General features: G+C 41.6%; 2 protein-coding genes across 3 annotated transcripts in view; one reads left to right on the forward strand and one right to left on the reverse strand.

The window, feature by feature from the left end:
• Window positions 1–23,499, forward strand: part of NRG2 (neuregulin 2) — a 271,056-nt gene that overhangs the window by 24,181 nt on the left and 223,376 nt on the right. The window lies entirely within an intron of this gene.
• On the reverse strand, window positions 1,127–2,459 carry LOC117065766 (keratin, type I cytoskeletal 18-like). Its single transcript, XM_033181027.1, has one exon. It carries the CDS (start codon window positions 2,417–2,419, stop codon window positions 1,127–1,129), a length of 1,293 nt encoding a protein of 430 aa, XP_033036918.1. The 5' UTR covers window positions 2,420–2,459.

Below are 23,499 nucleotides of genomic sequence, written 5' to 3' on the forward strand. Positions count from 1 at the left end.
GACCATCCTGGCTAACACGGTGAAACCCCATCTCTACTAAAAATGCAAAAAAATTAGCTGGGCGTGGTGGTGGGCACCTGTAGTCCCAGCTACTCGGGAGGCTGAGGCAGGAGAATGGCGAGAACCCGGGAGGCGGAGCTTGCAGTGAGCAGAGATCGAGCCACTGGACTCCAGCCTGGACAACAGAGGGAGACTCCGTTTCAGGAAAAAAAAAAAAAAAAAAAGAGAAAAGTCAGCCGGGCGCGGTGGCTCAAGCCTGTAATCCCAGCACTTTGGGAGGCCGAGACGGGCGGATCACGAGGTCAGGAGATCGAGACCATCCTGGCTAACACGGTGAAACCCCGTCTCTACTAAAAAATACAAAAAAACTAGCCGGGCGAGGTGGCGGGCGCCTGTAGTCCCAGCTACTCCGGAGGCTGAGGCAGGAGAATAGCGTGAACCCGGGAGGCGCAGCTTGCAGTGAGCTGAGATCCGGCCACTGCACTCCAGCCTGGGCGACAGAGCAAGACTCCGTCTCAAAAAAAAGAAAAAGAAAAGTTATCTAATAACCAGGTATTTTTAAATAAGGAGGTTAAATGCACTGAAAGGACTTTTTTCAAAGTGTGAAGGATTGAGTCATCCTTCTTCTTTTTTCTTTTTCTTTTGAGACGGAGTCTCTTGTCACCCAGGCTGGAGTGCAGTGGCGCGATCTAGGCTCACTGCAACCTCCGCCTCCCAGGCTCAAGTCATTCTCCTGCCTTAGCCTCCTGAGTAGCTGGGATAACAGGCGCCCACCACCGCGCTCGGCTAATTTTTGTATTTTTAGTAGAGACGGGGTTTCACTATGTTGGCCAGGCTAGTCTTGAACTCTTGACCTCAGGTGATCCGCCCACCTCGGCCTCCTAAAGTGTTGGGATTACAGGCGTTAGCCACGGCACCCGGCTGAGTAGTCCTTCTTCACTGTACTCTCTCCCTGTCACACAGATTGCAATGTTCATACCCTCTGGTCAGGTACCATTTTGCTTGAACAGGGCTGGAGACATACTGAGGTAGTCTTATCTATCAGTTCTTTTTTTTTTTTTTCCCGATGAACTCTGAACTTTTTATTGGCTTCCTGCTCCCCAAAGGGCATCCTGCTTCTGCTGGCTTAATGCCTCAGAACTTTGGTGTCGTTGGTCTCAGACACCACTTTGCCATCCACTATCTGGCGGGTGATGGTCTTTTGGATGGTTTGCATAGAGTTGCTGCTGTCCAAGGCATCACCAAGATTGAATTCCTCGCCATCTTCCAGCAGGTGGCGGTAGGTGGCAATCTGAGCTTCCAGCTTGACCTTGATGTTCAGCAGGGCCTCATACTCATGGGCCTGTCGCTGTTCCTCTGCCCGGGTCTGTGCCAGCTCTGACTCCAGGTGCAGCAGGATCCCATTGAGCTGCTCCATCTGTAGGGCGTAGCGGGCCTCCACCTCGCTCAGGCTGTTCTCCAAGCTGGCCTCCAGATTTCTCACGGAGTCCAGGTCGATCTCCGAGGACTGGACTGTACATCTCAGCTCTGTGAGCGTCGTCTTAGCAGCTCCAACCTCAGCGGACTGTGTGGTGACCACTGTGGTGCTCTCCTCAATCTGCTGAGACCAGTACTTGTCTAGCTCCTCTCGGTTCTTCCGAGCCAGCTCGTCATACTGGGCCCAGTTGTCTGCCATGATCTTGGCGAGGTCCTGAGATTTGGGGGCATCTACCTCCACGGTCAACCCAGAGCTGGCAATCTGGGCTTGTAGGCCTTTTACTTCCTCTTCGTGGTTCTTCTTCATGAAGAGCAGCTCCTCCTTGAGAGCCTCGATCTCTGTCTCCAGCTGCAGTCGGGTGACATTGGTATCATCAATGGCCTTGCGGAGCCCATGGATGTCGTTCTCCACAGACTGGCACATGGCCAGCTCTGTCTCATACTTGACTCTAAAGTCATCAGCAGCAAGATGGACATTGTCAATCTGCAGAACGATGAGGGCGTTGTCCATAGTATTTGCGAAGATCTGAGCCCTCAGGTCCTCGATGATCTTGAAGTAATGGCTCCAGTCTCTGACCTGGGATCCCTTCTTCTCCAAGTGCTCCCGGATTTTGCTCTCCAGCCTCCGGTTCTCAGTCTCCAGGCTCCTCACTCTGTCCAGGTAAGAGGCCAGGCGGTCGTTCAGGCTTTGCATGGTCTCCTTCTCGTTCTGGATGCCTCCCATTCCTGCCAGACCCCCGGCCATCCCTGAGGCCAGGCCCCTGGACCCCATGCCGCCCCGGAAGCTGGTGGAGTGGGACACGGAGATCCGGGAACCAGAGCCCCCAGCACCTGCATAGACACTGGCTGCGCTGCTGACCGGCCGGGCGCCGTAGCTGGGCACCTGGACAGAGCCCAGGGACCGGTAGTTGGTAGAGAAGGTGGAGCGAGTGGTGAAGCTCATGCTGTATGGGAGGAAGGCGAGACGGCAGGACTCAGGCTTTGCCGACCTCAGTTCTATTTTTTAAAAACAACTCTATAATGAACTTGCCCTTGTTATTTACAATATCGGTTTTTGTCATATTGAGCTCCATCTCCTTTTGAGACTAGTAGTCCACTGTCCACTGGCTGGTTTCTTTAGAGGAAATTCTGTGCAGAGTTCATACCAGCCTACTCTTTTCTTTTCCTTAGTTCTTTCAGCTCCCAAAGGGGCTCAGGGGGCATGAGGAGCAATACTCCTTCTTCTTTTCATACTTTTAAATCTGTTTCTCAGCCACTTTGTCTCAAATGGAGGAATCAGTCATCAGGAACCCTTAGGCTTTCCACACTTTAAGTGGCAACCTGGAGGAGGAAAAGAGGACAGCTTCAGCTTTTAAGGGCTCTTGGCTCAAATTTCTACAAAAATGGTAAGGAAAGGGGTGGCTGTTTCAGTCATGAGTGATTATGTTCTCCAAGGCTAAACCTATAAATATTAAACGCCAATTTCATGGTGGTAAATGCCACCAAATTGGATTGCTTTTAAAACTACACATAACCCTGGCAAATATAATTTCGGTTCTTTTCTCACACTGCAGTATCCTTTTACTTACTCTATACTTTGACAGAGAAAGAATGGAACTAGCTTCATTTTGATTCATGAATGTTGTTTTTATTCTAAATGCCCCATGTGAGGGGAATGCAAATGGACACAAGATATATGCAAATTCTCTTGCATATCCAGAGAAGGCAAATGAGGCTTAGTTCTTAGATTCCTTGATCAGGCTCCCTGGGTGAGAAGGCTAAGGAAAGAGGTGTCTGTAACTGAATTACAGAGAACGTCATGTTTGAGAAGGGAAAGGAGAGACGTTGGCTGCCATACAGCTCCCAGCATTCCAGAACCTGCATATAAAAGTGAGTACAGCTGCCAAGGCAAGTGAAGGAGCTCAATGAAAGCACGGCCTTCACTGGCATGAGGGCGCCCAGGGCACAGAATGCAATACAGCAAGATAAAATGGAATCTCCAACTTTCCTGCTTCAGGTTTTGATTCCAAGTCTCTACATAAATCTTTAAATCGCCAATTGTCTTTCTACCTCCCCGCTCTCTCTTTTACAATTCAGGCCAGGACTACGGTGACATGAGCGAAGCTGAAAATTATGGGGAGCCAAAAACTCCCTCTAATTTCTACCATCAGTAACTTTTAAATTTCTACTATCAGTAGTTGAGATAAATGTTTTGGTGCCTTAATCTTAAAATAATCAAAATTAGGGTGGGCTCAGTGGCTCATGTCTGTATTCCAGGCACTTTGGGAGGCTGAGGCAGGAGGATGGCTTAAGGTCAGGAATTTGAGACCAGCCTGGGCAACACAGTGAGACCCCCATCTCCACCAAAAAAACAAAAAATTAGCCAGGCATGTTGGCCCCATGCCTAAGATCCCACCTACTTGGGAGGCTGAGGTAGGAGGATCTCCTGAGCCCAGGAATTTGAGGTTGCAGTGAACTATGATCTTGCCACTGCGCTCCAGCCTGGGCAACAGAGTGAGATCCTGTCTCAAAACAAAAACCAAAAACAAGCAAACAAACAAAATATCAAAATTAATGCAAAAAATCCATGATGAACAAAATATCAACATTTTAAATAAAGACAGAATTCTATCCTGCACTTGTAAGAGCCTCTTCTCCAGTTGCCTCTCCTTAAACCTGATCCTGGTTCCAATAAAACTTTATTTGTAAAGCAGGTATCTAGCTGTAGTTTGCCTATCTGATTTTATAAGCTGCTGCATTAAAATGTTATTTATCTTGATTACTGCGTGTTTTGGAGCCCTCTTCAATTTAGTGCCCCAGGTGAGTGCTCACTTGCCTGACTCTAGTCCTGGCCTTGTTTCAACCCCTCCTTTTTTTCTTTTTTAACCTTATGATGATTCTGTTTATGAACAAGTACTTGAACTTGACTTAATACAGTGAGGGAATATGTAGGACATATGGTTTTTACAGAGAGGTTTTTCTCATTTTCCACTTTTCTTTGCCTTCTTCCTCTGAAACCAGTTCCCTGGCAGAGCCTCCTTAATTGTCCTTTTCTGCCCTCTTGTTGCTTCACTTCTCTTTTTCCAAACGATGTCTTCTAAACTTCTTAGTCCCAGCTATTTGAGTTCAGAGCCCGACAGCTTTAGCTGTCATTTCAGAAAGCCCTATCAACTGCTGTACTGATTGTAGATAATGAGTAGGAGAGAGAACTTTGCTCTGCTTGTGACACAGGTTCTGTTGCCTGGATAAGGTTCATGCACAGGGTAGGCTAAGATGGTCTGCTTAGAAGAATGGACTTTGTGGATATGCCATGACAAAGATGTGTCAAAATACCCCTGAAGTACTTATTCCTGTGCTGCATTTGATAATAGAGGATTTATTAATATTCTTGACTTTGGGGTGCCTTAGCATTTATGTTCTGTTCTAGATTTGTATTACAGCAGAGTAACGTCATAAGTACTATTTGAAAATTACTTACATTCAACTATATATATAGTCAGTGAGAAAGAGAGAGGAAAAGAGAGGAGGGAGAACTTAAATTTTGAAGATAAATCTTCATCCATCCCCCTAAATGAGGATATATCTTAGAGTGAGCATAAGAAGGGAGATATGAATCTGTTGTTTCCTTACAAATCTGATTCTACAGAACTACACTTTATGAGCAATTTAAGGAATTTTGGGGATAATTAGCCTATATTGAGTTTTTTTCCTTTCATGTTGATTTAGGAACCAACCCTCTGGTAGATACTACTCCACTGTACAGTGATGTATGATTGTTGCTATTGTGTTTTAAGAGTGTTTTTCAATTGTTTAGTGGATTTGAATTATCTTCACCCAACTAAATTGATCTTGTGTGAAAGAAAATGTGAGGTTATAGCTATCGTACAATGTTACATTTAGCCTTGTCTTCTCAGGGCTTGCAGAGGGCACCAGTTAAGACCATGAGCTTCAGGAGTAGACCGCTTAGGTTCAAATTCTAACTCTGCCACTTATTAGTTGAGTGGCCTTGGACAAATTACTTACTGAGCCCCAGTTTTTCTCATCTGTAAAAGGGGGATAATAATAACACCGACCTTATAGGATTATTGGGAAGATTAAGTGAAATAATACATGTAATGTACTTAGCCAGTGCCTGATGTTGAGTAAATATTCAATAAATATTCGTTGTTATTATATTAGGTCTGGGATTGCCTGCTGCGTAGCAAATCTGCAGTTTGAGAAGTTGCCACTACAAATAGTGACCCTGGGCTATGATGGTAAGGTCCAAACAGGCTTCTTTCTAACAGATATCTAGTCAGCATGTAATTCCAGTTTGTTATGAGTTTTTTCCATAATAATGTGTTTGGTAAATTTACAGATTGAACACAAAGACAATGTGATACACTTAGACCATAATGTTAAGAAACAGACTTAAGTAAAGTTTGGGTCACCTTTTAATTTCTTCTAACAGTTATCAACTGCTTTTTAGTTCCTGGTTGTATTTCCAGGTGTTAATACGAAGTAATCTTCTTCCCGCCCTTAACCAAATTGCTTTCCTTGTTTAAAACACAGCTTTGGCAATGGTGCTGAAAGATTTTAGCAGCTTGGCAAAAAAAAAGACCATACAAGCAGTTTGCTCATTCTCTTATCTGGTTGGTGCTCAATTCTCATTTCATCAGATTTCTTAAGGAGAATTATTTTATTTCTCTTCTCTTGGTAAAAACTTACAGAAAAAGATAAAAAGAGAATTGTGACTATGTTGTGCACATACCCCGGACTTTTTTTTTTTTTTTTTTTTTTGAGGCAGAGTCTTGCTCTGTTGCCCAGGCTGGAATGCAGTGGTGTGATCTCAGCTCACGGCAACCTCCACCTCCCAGGTTCAAGCATTTCTCCTGCCTCAGCTTCCCGAGCAGCTGGGATCATAGGCATGTGCCACCATGTTTGGCTAATTTTTGTATTTTTAGTAGAGACGAGTTTCGTCATGTTGGCCAGGCTGGTCTTGACTTCCTGACCTCAGGTGATCCTCCCACCCCAGCCTCCCAAAGTATTGGGATTACAGGTGTGAGTTACCGCATCCAACTGGACATACCCTTTCCTAATCAAGGGCTTCCTTTGCAGCCTTAAGCTGAGAAATCCCACAGCTTCCTTTATTCCATTCTAATAATTGCTTAATATTATTATAATTAGTTTCTCTAGAGCAGGGATTGGCAAACAACAATTCACATGCCTGCCACCTGTTTTTGCAAATGAAGTTTTATTGGAACACAGCCATGCCAATTTGCTTACCTATTGTCTATGGCTGCTTTCCTGCTACAATGGCAGAGTTGAGTACTTCCAATAGAGACCATGTAGCCCACAAGCTTAAAATATTTACTATCTGGTTTTTCAAAAAAAAGTTTATGGACCCATTGTTCTAGAGTGTCTGTGTCTTTCAGCTTTGTATTAGCTATCTATTGCTGAATAAAAAAATTACCCCCAAATAATAATGTGAGATAATAAATATTTGTATGGGTCAAGAATTCAGTAGTTTAGCTGGGCAGTTCTGGCTCACAGTCTCTCATAAAGTTGCAGTCAAGATGTTGGCCAGGACTCCAGTTATGTGAAGGCTTGACTGGAGTTGAAGGATCCACTTCCAAGAAGGCTTAGTCACATGGCTGTTAGTAGAAAGCCTCAGTTCCTTGCTGGCAGTGGGCAAAAGGTCTCAGATCCTTGCCACATGGACCTCTCCTTAGGGCTACGTGAATGTTCTTACCACATAGCAGTTGTTTTTCCCCAGCACAGGTGATTTGACAGAGAACAAGGAGAAGACTTTCCCACTTTTTATGATCTAGTCGCAGAAGTCATCCTTGTTTACATTGTACTTTGTTAGAAGAAAATTGCCCAGTACTGCACACACTCAAGGAAAGGAGAATTAAGCTCCACCCCCTTTTTTTTTTTTAAATGAGACAGGATCTCACTCTATTGCCCATGTTGCCCATGCTGGAGTGCAGTGATGTGATCACAGCTCACTACAGTCTCCACCTCCTGGGCTCCGGTAATTCTCCTATCTCAGCCTTCCAAGTAGCTGGGACTATAGGCATGCACCACCATGGCTGACTAATTTTTTTTTTTTTTTTTTGAGGTAGAGTCTCACTCTGTCACCCAGCCTGGAGTGCAGTGGCGCAATCTTGGCTCACTGCAACCTCCATCTCCCGGGTTCATGCCATTCTCCTGCCTCAGCGTACTGAGTGGCTGGGACTTCAGGTGCCCGCCACCACACCTGGCTAATTTTTTTTTGTATTTTTAATAGCGATGGGGTTTCACCATGTTAGCCAGGATGGTCTCGATCTCCTGAATTCGTGATCTGCCCTCTTTGGCCTCCCAAAGTGCTGGGATTACAGGCGTGAGCCACCACACCCGGCCATGACTGACTAATTTTTTGTATTTTTTGTAGAGACAGGATTTTGCCATGTTGCCCAGGCTGGTTTTGAACTCCTGGGCTCAAGCAATCCTCCTGCCGGGGCCTCCCAAAGTGCTGGGATTACAGGTGTGAACCATGATGCTTGGCCAATCTCCACCTTTTAAAGGAAGGAGCATCAAATAATTTATGGACGTTCAAAGCAAATTACTATTTGTTACTAGTTGTGAGATTTTTATCAAGTCATTTATCTTACATAAGACTCAGTTTCCCCAACTGTAAATTGGGGATATGAATGTGAACTTATAGAGTTGTTAATGGTATTTAATGAGCTTATTTATACAAAATGTCTATCTTAGAGTGAGGGCTGAATAATTAGAGTGATATTATTATTATTGCCATTGTCATTATTATTATTTTTGTAGTGTAGCTTATATAGCATAGGATCTTGCAAGGTGTTTGAGTGGACCTTATGGCTGTTTTTAATCCTATAGCCAAGATATGTCTCTCATAGTACACTACATATTTTTTCACCTCTGCTTCTCCAGTGTGTATGATAGTGCCTGGCTCATATTAGGTTCTCAATCAATGTTTGCTAAAAGAGCAAAGTAATCTTTATCTGGAAATCTACAGATACTTCAAACCCAACATATGAGGAAGCCCAAACCATTAGCTTCCCCCAAAGCATGTAATATCAAGAAATGTGCCTGGCACATAACAATTGTCAAAATAGCAAGTTAATATGGACATATTTTAAAACTACTGTGCTTAATTCCAAATGAGTCTTAAGTGTTTGTTTGTTGTTTGTTTGCTTGTTTCTTAGGTTTGGCAAACTCTCTTCTATTTTATTTATTTTTTTTTTAGACAGGGTCTCACTCTGTTGCCCAGGCTGCAGTGTAATGACACAATCATGGCTCACTGTAGCCTCGACTTCCCAGGCTCAGGTGATTCTCCCATCTCAGTCTCCCGAATAGCTGGGACTACAGTTGTGCACCACCATACCTGGGTAGTTTTTTGTATTTTTAGTAGAGATGGAGTTTTACTATGTTGCTGAGGCTGGTCTTGAACTCCTGAGCTGATGCGATCCACCTGCTCGGCCTCCTGAAATGCTGGGGTTACAGGGTTGAGCCACCTCACCTAGCCAAAATTTTTCTATAGAGGGCCAGTTAGTAAGTATTTTTGGCTTTGTAGGCCATATGGTGTGTGTTGCAAGTACTCAACTCTGTATCAGGAAAGTAGCTATAGACAATAGGTAAATGAATGGGCATGGCTGTATTCTAATAAAAATTTATTTACAAAATAGACAGGGAGTTAGATTTGGCCCACAGGCTGTAGTTTGCTGATCCCAGGTACAGGAGATCTTTTTACAAGAACACCAATCAGCAAGTTGACTCACATAGAAGACATCAAAGCTAGATATATACTGTGTATCTTTGACTCTATCTAACCAGGGTGTAAACTCCTTCAGGACAAGAACCATGGCTTATACTTCTTTTTATTCTTATTCAGCACTTAAGAAGGTTCTGGGCATATAATTGCTATTTATTTAATAATTATTTATTATTTAATTGGTTTATAGTATTTTGTTATATGGAATGGATATTCTATGATATTTAACCAATTATTTCTGGTCTTCTGTTAGTACAAACAGGCTGTAATAAGTATGCTTTTACATAGATAGATAGATAGATAAATAGATACAGATAGATAGATATTTGTATGCACATGTGAGTATATTCTAGGAGAGATTCCCAGAACTATACTTGCTGGGTTGAGGTTATGTATATGCCAGGTTTGGTGGTGTGCACCTGTAGTCTCAGCTACTCGGGACAATGGCTTGAGCCCTGGCCAACGTTAGAGACCCCGTCTCAAAGCAAAACAAAACAAAACAAATTTAAAAATTCAAAGCAAAACAAATCAAGATTATGCATATTCTTAATTTGACAAAATAGTTTCAGATTAATGTTAATGTTCCACTTATTTCATATAACATATGTATAATACTTAAGGACAAAAGAAAATAATTAACAAGGTGCCTTGAACTTTGTTTATAGACTTACACTTGCTGTATGATCTTCATAGGAACCTGTATGCTCTTTCTACAAAAAGTGGTACAATTAATTGGTGATGACCAATATATCTATTGTCAGAGTGGAGTCTGGAAGTCAGAGCAGGCAGAAATGAAATATGTTTTCCATTACTATATGCTTTCAGAAACTTCTTGAGATGCTTCATAGAACTTTTAGAGTCTCCATAACACAATGTAGAAACCACGACTAGCACTGTCCTTGCCACATCAAAAATTCTTACCCCGAAAGTTTTTTAAAAAACACAAATATATGGCCGGACGCGGTGGCTCAAGCCTGTAATCCCAGCACTTTGGGAGGCCGAGACGGGCGGATCACAAGGTCAGGAGATCGAGACCATCCTGGCTAACACGGTGAAACTCCGTCTCTACTAAAAATATACAAAACTAGCCGGGCGAGGTGGCGGCGCCTGTAGTCCCAGCTACTTGGGAGGCTGAGGCAGGAGAATGGCGTGAACCCGGGAGGCGGAGCTTGCAGTGAGCTGAGATCCGGCCACTGCACTCCAGCCTGGGTGACAGAGCGAGACTCCGTCTCAAAAAAAAAAAAAAAAAAAAAAACACAAATATATTCAAGGGACAGTATATCTCCTTATCTCACTATCATGTCAGTGTATCCTGTGGGAGGTGCTAAGGGATTAGCTTTACATCAGTACACCAAGAAGGGATGACTTTTTTTTTTTTTTTTTGAGATGAAGTCTCATTCTGTCACCCAGGGTGAAGTGTAGTGGCCCAGTCTTGGCTCACTGAAACCTCCACTGCCTGGGTTCATGTAATTCTCGGGCCTCAGCCTCCTGAGTAGCTGGGACTACAGGCGTGTGCCACCCTGCTCGGCTAATTTTTTTTTTTTTTTTTTTTTTTTTTTCTGAGACGGAGTCTCGCTCTGTCACCTAGGCTGGAGTGCAGTGGCCGGATCTCAGCTCACTGCAAGCTGCAAGCTCCACCTCCCGGCTTTTTACGCCGTTCTCCTGCCTCAGCCTCCCGAGTAGCTGGGACTACAGGCGCCCGCCACCTCACCCGGCTAGTTTTTTGTATTTTTTTAGTGGAGATGGGGTTTCACCATGTTAGCCAGGATGGTCTCGATCTCCTGACGTCGTGATCTGCCCATCTCAGCCTCCCAAAGTGCTGGGATTACAGGCTTGAGCCACCGCGCCCGGCATAATTTTTTATTTTTAGTAGAGTTGGAGTTTCACCATGTTGGCCAGGCTGGTCTTGAACTCCTGGCCTCAAAGGATCCACCCGCCTTGGCCTCCCAAAGTGCTGGGATTACAGGCATGAGCCACCACGCCCAGCCAGGGATGACATTTTAAAGAGCCGTTCTCAACTAAAGGAAGTATTGTGGGAGAGTAGAGGAGGAGACTAAACTGTACTCAGTATGTACTAAGTGTCAGATTCCTTACTCATGCTTCCTGTTAAAATAGACATTTTCATCTATCTCTGTTTCACAGATGAGGAGACATGCTCGAAGAATTTATTGCCTTTCTGGTCATGTGCCTATTAAGTGGTAGTCAGGATTGATGTGAACTCAGGTCTTTTTAACTCCAAAGCTCTTTCTCCTATATTCTGCTGCCTCTCAATGTGCTCAGAATGCACTGATATCCCCACAATGGAGACATGGAGGATTCCAGAGCACAGATTTTCCTAGCCTGACCTTGTGACACTAATGAATCAGGAAATCTCAGCCATTGCTCTCTTTTGCTCTGCCCAAGAAGAAGAAAGCAGGAGCTGTCCATCTGAAAACAGACTTTTCAGCAGATAAAGGGAAGCCAGCAGAAGAACTAGCTGGAATAACAAGAAGTAATTACTTTAACCTAGAATTGGGAGAAACGCAGTGCCTTAATTTAGTCATATTTTCTGGTCATTTTACTAATTAAAGGAAATAAAAAGGGGAAAAAGAAAGAGAAGGTGAATGAGAAGGAAAGGATGGTAGACGGGGGAATACCTGAGAAGGATGAAACCGCTTGCTAATTATGGTTCCAATGAGGCAAAATCAAAACTGAAATGTCTTTTTTATAATTTTACTTTAGGTAGGGGAAAAATCTATTTTACTATATTTCAGTTTCTCTACCTAATAAATATTAGAAAAAACCCTTTGTAATCCTAATAACTACACCCCCTCTCCTAGGAAATTGTTCTTGGATTGTATTGCTTCCCAATATGTAATGCATATGTTATAATTAATGAAAAAATGAGAGTAAATTTTATTCATTTGGACTCCAGTAATTTAAAGTTTATAATAAAAATCAGTTATATGTTCTGCTGAAATTTCTCTCATTGGGAATTCAGGTTTTAAAAAAGACAATGACGTCATTTAAAAAATAAATGGTGATATTCAACTCATTTAAGGGAACTTATTTCCTGTAAGCACTTTAACACCTATTTCATATTTGCTACTTCAGTCTGACTTCAGAACAACACGAAACCTTAAATTTATTCACCAAAAAAACCCTTAAGCCTGGCTTGGTGGTGCACACCTGAAGACCCAGTTACTGGGGAGTTTGAGGTAGGAGGATCACGAGCTACCTCAAGAGTTCAAGACCAACCTGGACAACACAATGAGACCCTAATCTCTAAAATAAAACAAAGACCAAAACCTCTTATTTACATGATATTAAATAATATTTGAATTAATTCCCAAGGAAATAACATAGGGGTTAGTTCAGCTTTTGAGGAATGTCAAAAATGAGAAGTGAAAAAATAATTTTTAGGGCTGGGCATGGTGGCTCATGCCTGTAATCCCAGGACTTTGGGAGGCCAAAGCAGACAGATAACTTGAGGGCAGGAGTTCAAGACCAGCTTGGCCAACATGGCAAAACGCCGTCTGTAGTAAAAATACAAAAATTAGCTAGCTGTGGTGGTATGTGCCTGTAGTCCTAGTTACTTGGGAGGCTGAGGCACGAGAATCACTTGAACCCGGGCAGTGGAGGTTGCAGTGAGCTGAGATGGTGCCACTGCACTCCAGCCTGGGCATGACTCTGTCTAAAAAAAAAATAAATTAAAAAAATAAAAAAAATTTAGAAGAAAGGATTCATCAGCTATTTCAATGCCAAAAAGAAGTAGAGAATAATTAGGGTTAGAAAATATTATTAGAATGGACATGTAAGAGGCTTTTTGGTGACGTCAAGAGGTTAGTTTTGGTAGTGTGGTATAAATGAAAGCAAAAATTTTAGGACTTTAAGGAATGACTAAATAGTAAAGAATTGGAGGCTTTTGTAGACATTCATTCCAAATATTTGGCAGGGAAATAAATGGGGAAAAAGAACAGTGACAGGCCGGGCGCGGTGGCTCAAGCCTGTAATCCCAGCACTTTGGGAGGCCGAGACGGGCGGATCGCGAGGTCAGGAGATCGAGACCATCCTGGCTAACACGGTGAAACCCCGTCTCTACTAAAAACTACAAAAAACTAGCCGGGCGAGGTGGCGGCGCCTGTAGTCCCAGCTACCTGGGAGGCTGAGGCAGGAGAATGGCGTGAACCTGGGAGTCGGAGCTTGCAGTGAGCTGGGAGACGGCCACAGCACTCCAGCCTGGGTGACAGAGCGAGACTCCGTCTCAAAAAAAAAAAAAAAAAAAAAAAAAAGAACAGTGACAATGAGGAAAGGTGAAGATTTTTGCACAAAGTGGGAGAATTACACATGACTGAAGACAGAGAAAGAAGACTGATAGAACAGGATGGGAAGAAGGATTAAAAGGCTGGGTAGAAAAGGAAAAATTAATAAATTGGATTTTACAAAGCAAAAAAGTTCTGCTCTTTGGAAGGTAGAGAAAATGAGAAGACAAGCCACATACTGGTAAGAAACATTTGCAAAACATGTCTAATAAAATATTTGTAACCTGAATATATAAAATACTCTCTAACCTCAATAATAAGAAATCTAACAACCCAGTAAAGAAAAGGGCAAAAGATCTGAACAGACGCTTTATTAAAAAAGATATACAGATGGCAAATAAGTACATGAAAAGATGTTCAACTTCATTAGTCGTTTACAAATTAAAACGACAATGAGACACCACCTCATGCCTACTCAAGTAGTTTAAATGAAAAGACAATGTCAGGTGCTGGTGAGGTTGCAGAATAACTGGAACTTTCTCTTTTTTTTCTTTCTTTCTTTTTTCTTTTTCTTTTTTTTTTTTTTTTTTTTTGAGACGGAGTCTCGCTTTGTCGCCCAGGCTGGAGTGCAGTGGCATGATCTGGGCTCACTGCAAGCTCTGCCTCCCGGGTTCACACCACTCTCCTGTCTCTGCCTCCCAGGTAGCTGGGACTACAGGTGCCCAGCACCACGCCCAGCTAATTTTTTTTTTTTTTTTTTTGTATTTTTAGTAGAGACGGGACTTCACCGTGTTAGCCAGGATGGTCTTGATCTCCTGACCTCATGATCCGCCTGCCTTGGCCTCCCAGAGTGCTAGGATTACAGGCGTGAGCCACTGTGCCCGGTCATAACTGGAACTTTCATACATTCTGATGGGAATGCAAAATCATATAACCATTTCAGGGAACAGTTTGGTAATTTCCTATAAAGTTAAACATAAGTATTTAAGTTTATGAGAGGAAATTGGAGAAGCAGGCATGGGCCAGGTCATTCTAAGTGTTGTGGTAAAATGTTTGGATATTATTCTTTCTCATATGAAGTCACTGAAGGATTTTTGTTTGTTTCTTTGTTTTTGAGACAAGGTCTTGTCTTGTTGCCTAGGCTGGAGTGCAATGGCCCAATCTTGGCTTACTGCAGCTCAACCTCCTGGGCTTCAGTGATTCTTTCATCTAAGCTTCCTAAGTAGCCAGGACTACAGGCATGCACCACCAAGCCCAGCTATTTTTTTTTTTTTTTAATTTAATAGAGACAGGGTCTCCCTATGTTGGCCAGGCTGGTCTCAAACTCCTGGGCTCAAGCGATCCTCCAGCCTTGGCCTCCCAAAGTTTTGGGATTATAGACATAAGCCACAGTGCCTGACCCACTGGAGAATTTAAATCAACATAATGTAAGGGGAAATGATAAGTGAGAAAATTGCTAACCATGTGAGCATACCTAAATAAGTACTGATTGTAAACAATATTAACAATGATATTAATGTCTAAATTGAGAAGATGGTAAAACCAAATACTAGGTAACAGTAATGAACAAGACGGGAGGGAGGGTTATGGGAGGTAAAACTTTCTAAGGCCTTTGATCATTCAGGAATGGAGCAGATACATTGATTCACTTTAGACATCTGATGTACACATTAAAAATGTGGCCGGGCGCGGTGGCTCACGCCTGTAATCCCAGCACTTTGGGAGGCCGAGGCGGGCGGATCACAAGGTCAGGAGATCGAGACCATGGTGAAACCCCGTCTCTACTAAAAATACACAAAAATTTAGCCGGGCGCGGTGGCGGGCGCCTGTAGTCCCAGCTACTCAGGAGCCTGAGGCAGGAGAATGGCGTGAACCCAGGAGGCGGAGCTTGCAGTGAGCCGAGATCGCGCCACTGCACTCCAGCCTGGGCGGCAGAGCGAGACTCCGCCTCAAAAAGAAAAAAAAAAAATAAAAATGTAAGGGCAATTATAAAAAAGATATAAAGGCTCTGCACCTTTATAAATACCTCAATAACAGTAAAGAAAGAGGAAAAAATAAAACTAGACCAATAAAAGGTATACAAGGAGGAAAAAATGTTTTAAACGCTATTATAAATCATTATAAAAATCATACAATTTTAGAAATAAGTTCAAATAAATCAGTAATTTCAATATATAAATAGATTAAACTTGTCAGTTAAAATCAGAACTGCTCAGATTAGAAACAAATCTGGCTATATTATATTAACCATAGACATAGCTAAATCATAAATGCATAAAAAGACTGAAAGTACATGAGTAAAAAAATATATGGGGGGCAAATATTATCCAAAAGAATGCTCGTGTAGCAGTAGAAATGCCAGACAAAATAGACTTAAAGGTGAAAAACGTTGTTAGGAATAAAGTTTTTTTTTTTTTTTTTGAGATAGAGTTTCACTCTTGTTGTCCAGGCTGGAGTGCAGTGGCACAATCTCAGCTCACTGTGACTTTCTCCTCCCAGGTTCAAGCGATTCTCCTGCCTCAGCCTCTCAAGCATCTGGGATTACAGGCATGAACCACCACATCCAGCTAATTTTGTATTTTTAGTAGAGATCAGTTTTCACCACATTGGTCAGGCTGGTCTCAAACTCCTGACCTCAGGTGATCCACCCACCTTGGCTGGGATCCACGGCGCTTGGCCTACACTTTTTTTTTTTTTTTTTTGAGATGCAGTCTCGCTTTGTCGTCCAGGCTGGAGTGCAATGGCGTGATCTTGGCTCACCACAACCTCCGCCTCCCAGGTTCAAGCAGTTCTCCTGTGTCAGCCTCCTGAGTAGCTGGGATTACAGGCATGCGCCACCACGCCCATCTAATTTTGTATTTTTAGTAAAGACGAGGTTTCTCCGTGTTGATCAGGCTAGTCTCGAACTCCTGCCCTCAGGTGATCACCCGTCTCGGCCTCCCAAAGTGCTGGGATTGCAGGCGTGAGCCACTGAGCCCGGCTGGCCTAAGATTTTTTTAAGTAAACGATAAAGGAATTTTTTTTTCTTTTTTTTTTTTTAAGACAGAGTTTTGCTCTTGTTGTCCAGGCTGGAGTGCAATGGTACGTTCTCGGCTCACAGCAACCTCCACCTCCCAGGTTCAAGCGATTCTCCTGCTTCAGCCTCCCACATAGCTGGGATTACAGGCATGTGCCACAATGCCCGGCTAACTATGTTTTTAGTAGAGATGGGATTTCTCCACGTTGGTACCAGAAAGATGTAGCAATTCTGACTCTATATGTAATTTACAATACCTCTTGAGTACATGTAAAGCAAAAATGTCATTAACAAATCCACAATTACAGTGGCAAATTTTTCTTTACCATATTTCCTACAGAAACAGAAAAAGCTGACACAATAAGGATATAGAAGATCTGAAAAACACAGTTCACAAGCTTGATTTAATGGATATAACCAGAATCCTTCACGTAGTGGAGAGTACATGTTCTCTAAGTAAATGTGAAAAACTTGAAAATTTGGTTACGAAGCCAATGAGATAATACTGAGAAGTGGATATCATACAGACCACATTTCTTTTTACCATAATATAACACAACTATGAATCAACAATAAAAAGCCCTGCACCCCACAATAGAGTGACTTTTAACTTCTAGCTTAAGCAATTAGGTAGATGGTACTTATGTCATTTATTGAGATGGAAAAGACTGAAGGAAAACCTTTTTAAGGGAGGGTGGAAATGGGGTTACAGAAAATATAAATCAGTTTAGAGATGTCTGGCCCACCAACACCTAGCAAGGTATTGGGATAGATGTACCTCAAATAATTCATCAGCCATAGATTTAATGTGGCTGCTATAACCACACTTCTTTTCTTTTTTCTTTTTTTTTTTTTTGAGGCGGAGTCTCGCTCTGTCGCCCGGACTGGAGTGCAGTGGCCGGATCTCAGCTCACTGCAAGCTCCGCCTCCCAGGTTTACGCCATTCTCCTGCCTCAGCCTCCCGAGTAGCTGGGACTACAGGCGCCCACCACCTCGCCCGGCTAGTTTTTGTATTTTTAGTAGAGACGGGGTTTCACGGTGTTAGCCAGGATGGTCTCGATCTCCTGACCTTGTGATCCGCCCGTCTCGGCCTCCCAAAGTGCTGGGATTACAGGCTTGAGCCACCGCGCCCGGCCACCACACTTCTTTTCTAGGAACCCTTTTTCTATTTTGAGATTTTTGTAAATTTGAGTTTGAAAATCACGAGTTAAAGTAATGTTGCCAATTAATTGGTTACGCTGCCACCGAGTGGTAGATTTTAGAATAGCAGATATATCCTTTTTTAGATGAATTCCAATTTTTTTAAAGAAACCAAAGATTATAAAATCATCTATTTCATTGTTCAAAATATTGCCATTCTTATCTCTACGTTATACATTCTTTTATGTATCCCAAAATATCAGTATTGCCTTTATAGTTAACTATTAATATTGCAAAAGTTTAGATCCCCCAATGGAAAAAGCTTAATGTACAAAATTTATTCAAATAGCTAATATTTGTTGAATGCTTAGTATATTCCAGGCACTACTGTAAGTTCTTCTTGTTCTTTTTTTTTTTTTTTTCTTTAAGACAGTGTCTCCTTCTGCCCTCCAGGCTGAAGTACAGTGGTGCAATCTTGGCTCACTGCAACCTCCCCTTCCCCAGCTCAAGCAATTCTCCTGCCTCAGTCGCTGGAGTAGCTGGGACTACAAGGCGCGGGCCACCACACCCAGTGAATTTTTGTACTTTTTGTAGAGATGAAGCTTCGTCATGTTGCCTAGGCTAGTGTGAGCTAAAATGGCACAATCTTTCATTTCGGGAAGCTAACTTGGTAATATGTATCAAAAGCCTTATTCACTCAAGCCTGTAATCCCAGCACTTTGGGATAATCCCAGCACTCGGGAGTCCGAGATGGGCAGATCACGAGGTCAGGAGATCGAGACCATCCTGGCTAACATGGTGAAACCCCGTCTCTACAAAAAAATACAAAAAATTAGCCGGGCGAGGTGGCGGGCGCCTGTAGTCCCAGCTACTCGGAAGGCTGAGGCAGGAGAATGGCGTAAACCCGGGAGGCGGAGCTTGCAGTGAGCTGAGATCCCGCTACTGCACTCCAGCCTGGGCAACAGAGCGAGACTCCGTCTCAGAAAAAAACCAAAAAACGAAACAACAATAACAACAAAAAGCCTTATTCAATGCACATATCCTTTGGTATAACAATTTCATTTCTGCAGGTTGGTTTTAAGAAATTAATTCAAGATACATATCTATTAGAATGGCCAAAATCCAGAACATGACAACACTAAATGCTGGTGAGGATGTGGAGCAACAGGAACTCTCGTTCATTGCTGGTGGGAATGCAAAAGGGCACAGCTACTTTGGAAGATAGTTTGACAGTTTCTTACAAAACTAAACACACATCTTCCATATAATCCAGCATTTGAGTTCTCTGGCATTTACCAAAAGGAGCTGAAAACTTATGTCCATACAAAAACATGCACACGGATGTTTATAGCATCTTTTATAATTGCCAAAACTTGAAAGCAACCGAGTTGACTTTCATTAGAGGAATGAATAAACTGTGGTACACCCAGTAAATGAAATATTCCATGCTAAAAAGAAAAAAGCTATCAAGCCATGAAAAGACGTGGAGGAACCTTAAATCCATATTGCTAACTGAAAGAAGCCAATTGAAAAGGCTACATATTATATGATTCCAATTGTATCACATTCTGGAAAAGGCAAAACTGTGGAGAGTGTAAAAGAATCAGTAGTTGCCAGAGGTTGGGGTGAGGGAAGGATGAAAAGGTGGGACACAGAGGATTTTCAGGGCAGTGAAAATACTATATGATACTGTAATGAATATATGTCCTTATACACATGTCCAAACCCATAGAAAGTACACCACCAAGAATGAACACTAATGTAAGGTATAGACTTTGGGTGATAATGGTGTGTCAGTGTAGGTTTATCAGTTGTAACACATGTACCACTCTGGTGAGGGATGTTGTAATTGGGAGGCAGAACATGTATGAGGGCAGAGGCCGTATGGGAAATCTCTGTACCTTCCTTTCAATTTGACTGTGAGCCTAACACTGCTCTAAAAAAATTACAATTTTAAATATAATAAAATTGGACCCTATCTCACACCATAAAAAAGAAAGACATTAATTGAATTTGTATGAAGATTAAGGTACAAGGATGTTCATTTTAGACCTTTTATTGGAGCAAAAAATATTGTAAGCAACTTAGATGTACCATAAGAGCAGACTGTTAAATTATGGAAGCTTTGTAAAATAGAATATTCCTTGCCTGCCACATCTAAGTCATCAGAGCAAGTTCTCCATTACCTCCAAAATAGATTCTGATTCTGTTCATTACTCTCCGTCTCAATGGCCACCATTTGAGAACAATGCCTCACCCTCCTTCATCTGGATACTAAACATCCTCCTAACTGCTCATCCTGCTCCAGCTTCTACTCCTTTGATCCATTCTTCACATAGCATTCAGAGCTGTCTGCTTTGCTGACTAGCTGGCTAGCTAACCATTTGTTTAAAGTATTAAAAGCACCCATAAACCTACCACATTTGGCCCCTACCCATGCCATATCCTAACGCCTCCCATGCCAGGCAGCCATCAACCTGAATCCTCACTCCCTTGCTTTCCTTTTTATATAGTGTTATTGTATTTATAAGCATTCCTAAATATGCATATATAAATGTTTTCAATTTAATAAAAACAATCATGTGGCACACAGTAGTTTTTGCACTTAGTGGTATTTGTTAAGATTCATGCATGTTGTTGCATGTCACCACAGTTTGTTCATTTAAACAGCTGTGTAATATTCCACTGTGGTTATGGACTTAGTTTATTCAGTCTCTTGTTGATGGGCATTGAAGACTTTTTCCTAGGTTTTTATTATTGTGAATGATGCTGTCATGAGCACATCTCTTACTGTATATGTGCAAGAATTTCTTTTGGATATATATCTAGGAGTGGAATTTTTGCATTTTAGAGTACATAAATGTTAAACTTTAATTGTTTGCCAAATTGTTCATCAACTTACATTCTGACTAGCAAGCTTTTTTTAAATTTCATTTTATTTTATTTTGAGACAGGGTCTAACTCTGACACCCAGACTGGAATGCAGTGGCATCATCTTGGCTCACTAAAACAACCTCCGTATCCTGGGCTCAGGTGATTCTCCCATCTCAGCCTCCCAAGTAGCTGGGACTACAGGTGCACATCACTACACCAAGCTAATTTTTCTATTTTTAGTAGAGAAGGTTTTGCCATGTTGCCCAGGCTGGTCTCGAACTGCTGGGCTCAAGCGATTCTACTGCCTTGGCCTCCCAAAGTGCTCTGATTACAGGTGTGAGCTACCACTCCCGGCCAGTTCTTTATAGGAATATCTCATTTAATATTCACAACAACCCTATAAATACTGTTTATGCCTAACTTGAAATTGAGGCATAGAAGGATAAATAATTTACTCAAAGCCGTACAGCTAATAAGTAACAGAGCTGGGATTTTGAATATAGGTAATGTTCTAGAATGCTGACGCTTAACAACTGTCAACATTGTTTAAAACAGAAAAAAATTGAAGGTAATTTAAAATTTTAACAATAAAGCAATAGCCCAGTAAATTCTAGCATATCAATTTGATAGAATGCTATGTAGACATTTAAAATAATAGACTCAAAGATTATATAATAAGATGAGAAACTGTTTATAACATGAAAACTCCAGCCAATGTCATGCATAGAGTATGATACTCTAATATATTTTTTATTTCTTAAGTTTTCAAAATTTACTTAAAAATCATATCAAACTTACAAGGAGTTGCAAAAGTAAAAGTAATACAAGGAACATTTGAATATCCTTTACAAAGATTCAGCCATTGCTAACATTTTACCTATTTGCTTTTTTATTTATTCTCTTTCTGTTTACACACAGACACACAGACACACAGACACACAGACACACACACACACACATTTTTTCCTTAAACCATTTGATGTAGGTTACAAATATCTTTTTTTTTTTTTTTTTTTTTTTTTAAGGCAAAGTCTCACTTTGTCACCCAGGCTGGAGTTCAGTGGCATGATCTTGGCTCAACCTCCTGGGTTCAAGTGATCCTCATGCTTCAGCACCCCCCAAGTAGCTGGGACCACAGGTGTGTGCCACCATGCCAGGCTGTGTATATCATGGCTCATGGCTTTTTATCCTCAAATACTCCAGCATTGACTGATTGATTGATTGATTGATTGATTGATTGAGATATAGAGTCTCAATATGTTACCCAGGCTGGTATCGAACTCCTGGCCTGAAGCTATCCTCCTACCTCAACCTTGAGTAGCTGGGACCACAGAGTTTGTCACTGGGCCCAGCTCAGCATGTATTTCCAAAGGAAAGGGCTTTGCTCTACAGTTACTGACTTCATAAATTTACCTTGATAGAATGCTATAATCTAATTTACTGTTCATATTCCAAAACTTTTAGCTGATCTAATCATGTCCTTCACAGGTTTTTTTCCCCTTCCAGTACAGGTTCAATTTTAGGGTCAAATATTGCATTTAATTGCCATGTCTTTTTAGCCGCCTTAAATCTGGAACATTTCCACAGTCTTTCTTTGTCTTTTTTGACATTGACATTTTTGAAGAATACAACTCTCCCACATTTCTTTTTTTTAATAGAACACTTCGTTTTCTGTTTGTCTGATGTTTCCTCATGATTAGATTTCGTTTATACACTCTCAGCATGAATATTGCATAGGTGATGTTGTGACCTTCTCAGGATATTACATCTGGAGGCACGTGATGTCCATCTGTCTTTCAAAGGTAATATTAATTTTGATCATCCAATCGAAGTGATACCTTAGTTTTCCACTGTATAATCACCTTTTTTTCTTTCTTTCCTGCGACTAATAAGTCTGTGGGTGAGACATTTTAGGATGGTGCCAATATCCTATTCCTTATCAAACAATTCCTTTAGATTTAACTTCTATTGATGATTCTTGCTTGAATTAATCTTTACTATGAAAGTTGCAAAATGATGATTTTCCAGTTTAGCACATGGTCCCCATTGCTAAGGGCAGCCTTATGACTTTCATGGGCCCTCAGCACTTTTGTCTTCATGGTTCCTCCATATAATTTTTAAAAAATTATATTTAATGACTTTGTTGCTATAAAGATAAATATAATCCAGGATGTTATTGCTAGTGCATTTATTTTTCTCCTGATTTCTTTTAAAATAAGTTAAAATTAAGACATTTTCATGGGCCTTTGAAAGTATCATGGGTCTCAGTCACTGTGCCTAATGGATCAGTTGGCTCTGGACCCTCACTATTCTACCAATGGTTTATAATTCATTACTATATGTACTTAGTTTGGTGCTTAAATTGTCTCAGATTTGGCCAGTGGGGCCCCTTCAAGATAGTCCTCATGTCCTTGCAATATGCTGACACTTTTTTTTTTTTTTTAGCACTTCCTTAACAGGATGGCGTAACAGGATGTCCTAGGCTCCAATGTATCTATGCTGCCCCAGCCCTGGAATCAGCCATTTCTTGAAGGAGGACAGATTCCTTTTAGTGGGGAATGGCACTAGAAACCAAGATCTGGGCACGAGGCATATTCATTGCTACCAGATTGTATTTGCTTCTTGGACTTTTGAACAAACAGAGATTTAGTTTGTAAAGCCATGTATACGCACATATGCATACACATACACACACACATATATACATGTGCACATATATAAATATGTATATACATATTCACATTTAGAAATCATGGTTCATACCAGTTTCTCCAATTCCAGTCCATCTCTACAAGATTCTTTTTTTGCCTTTCCCCATTTCATTCTTACATATTCCTTAGATATTCCTTTTTCCACAGTGAGAACCCTGGCTCCCAATAACATCAACACATTTACTCATTTGCTTAATCCTAATTACATATAAAATAATTTTGAAATTGCTTTGTCCATACCACTACCAATTAACAACCCTACAAAAAAGAGTTCATGACTTGTTCGCACTTTTCTTT

Source organism: Trachypithecus francoisi, unplaced genomic scaffold, assembly GCF_009764315.1.
Source record: "Trachypithecus francoisi isolate TF-2019V2 unplaced genomic scaffold, Tfra_2.0 Lachesis_group2, whole genome shotgun sequence".
Classification (NCBI taxonomy): Eukaryota; Metazoa; Chordata; class Mammalia; order Primates; family Cercopithecidae; genus Trachypithecus; species Trachypithecus francoisi.

Coding starts and splice junctions, on each gene's coding strand:
- LOC117065766 (XM_033181027.1), bottom strand. CDS start 2,419: ATGAGCTTCACCACTCGCTCCACCTTCTCTACCAACTACCGGTCCCTG.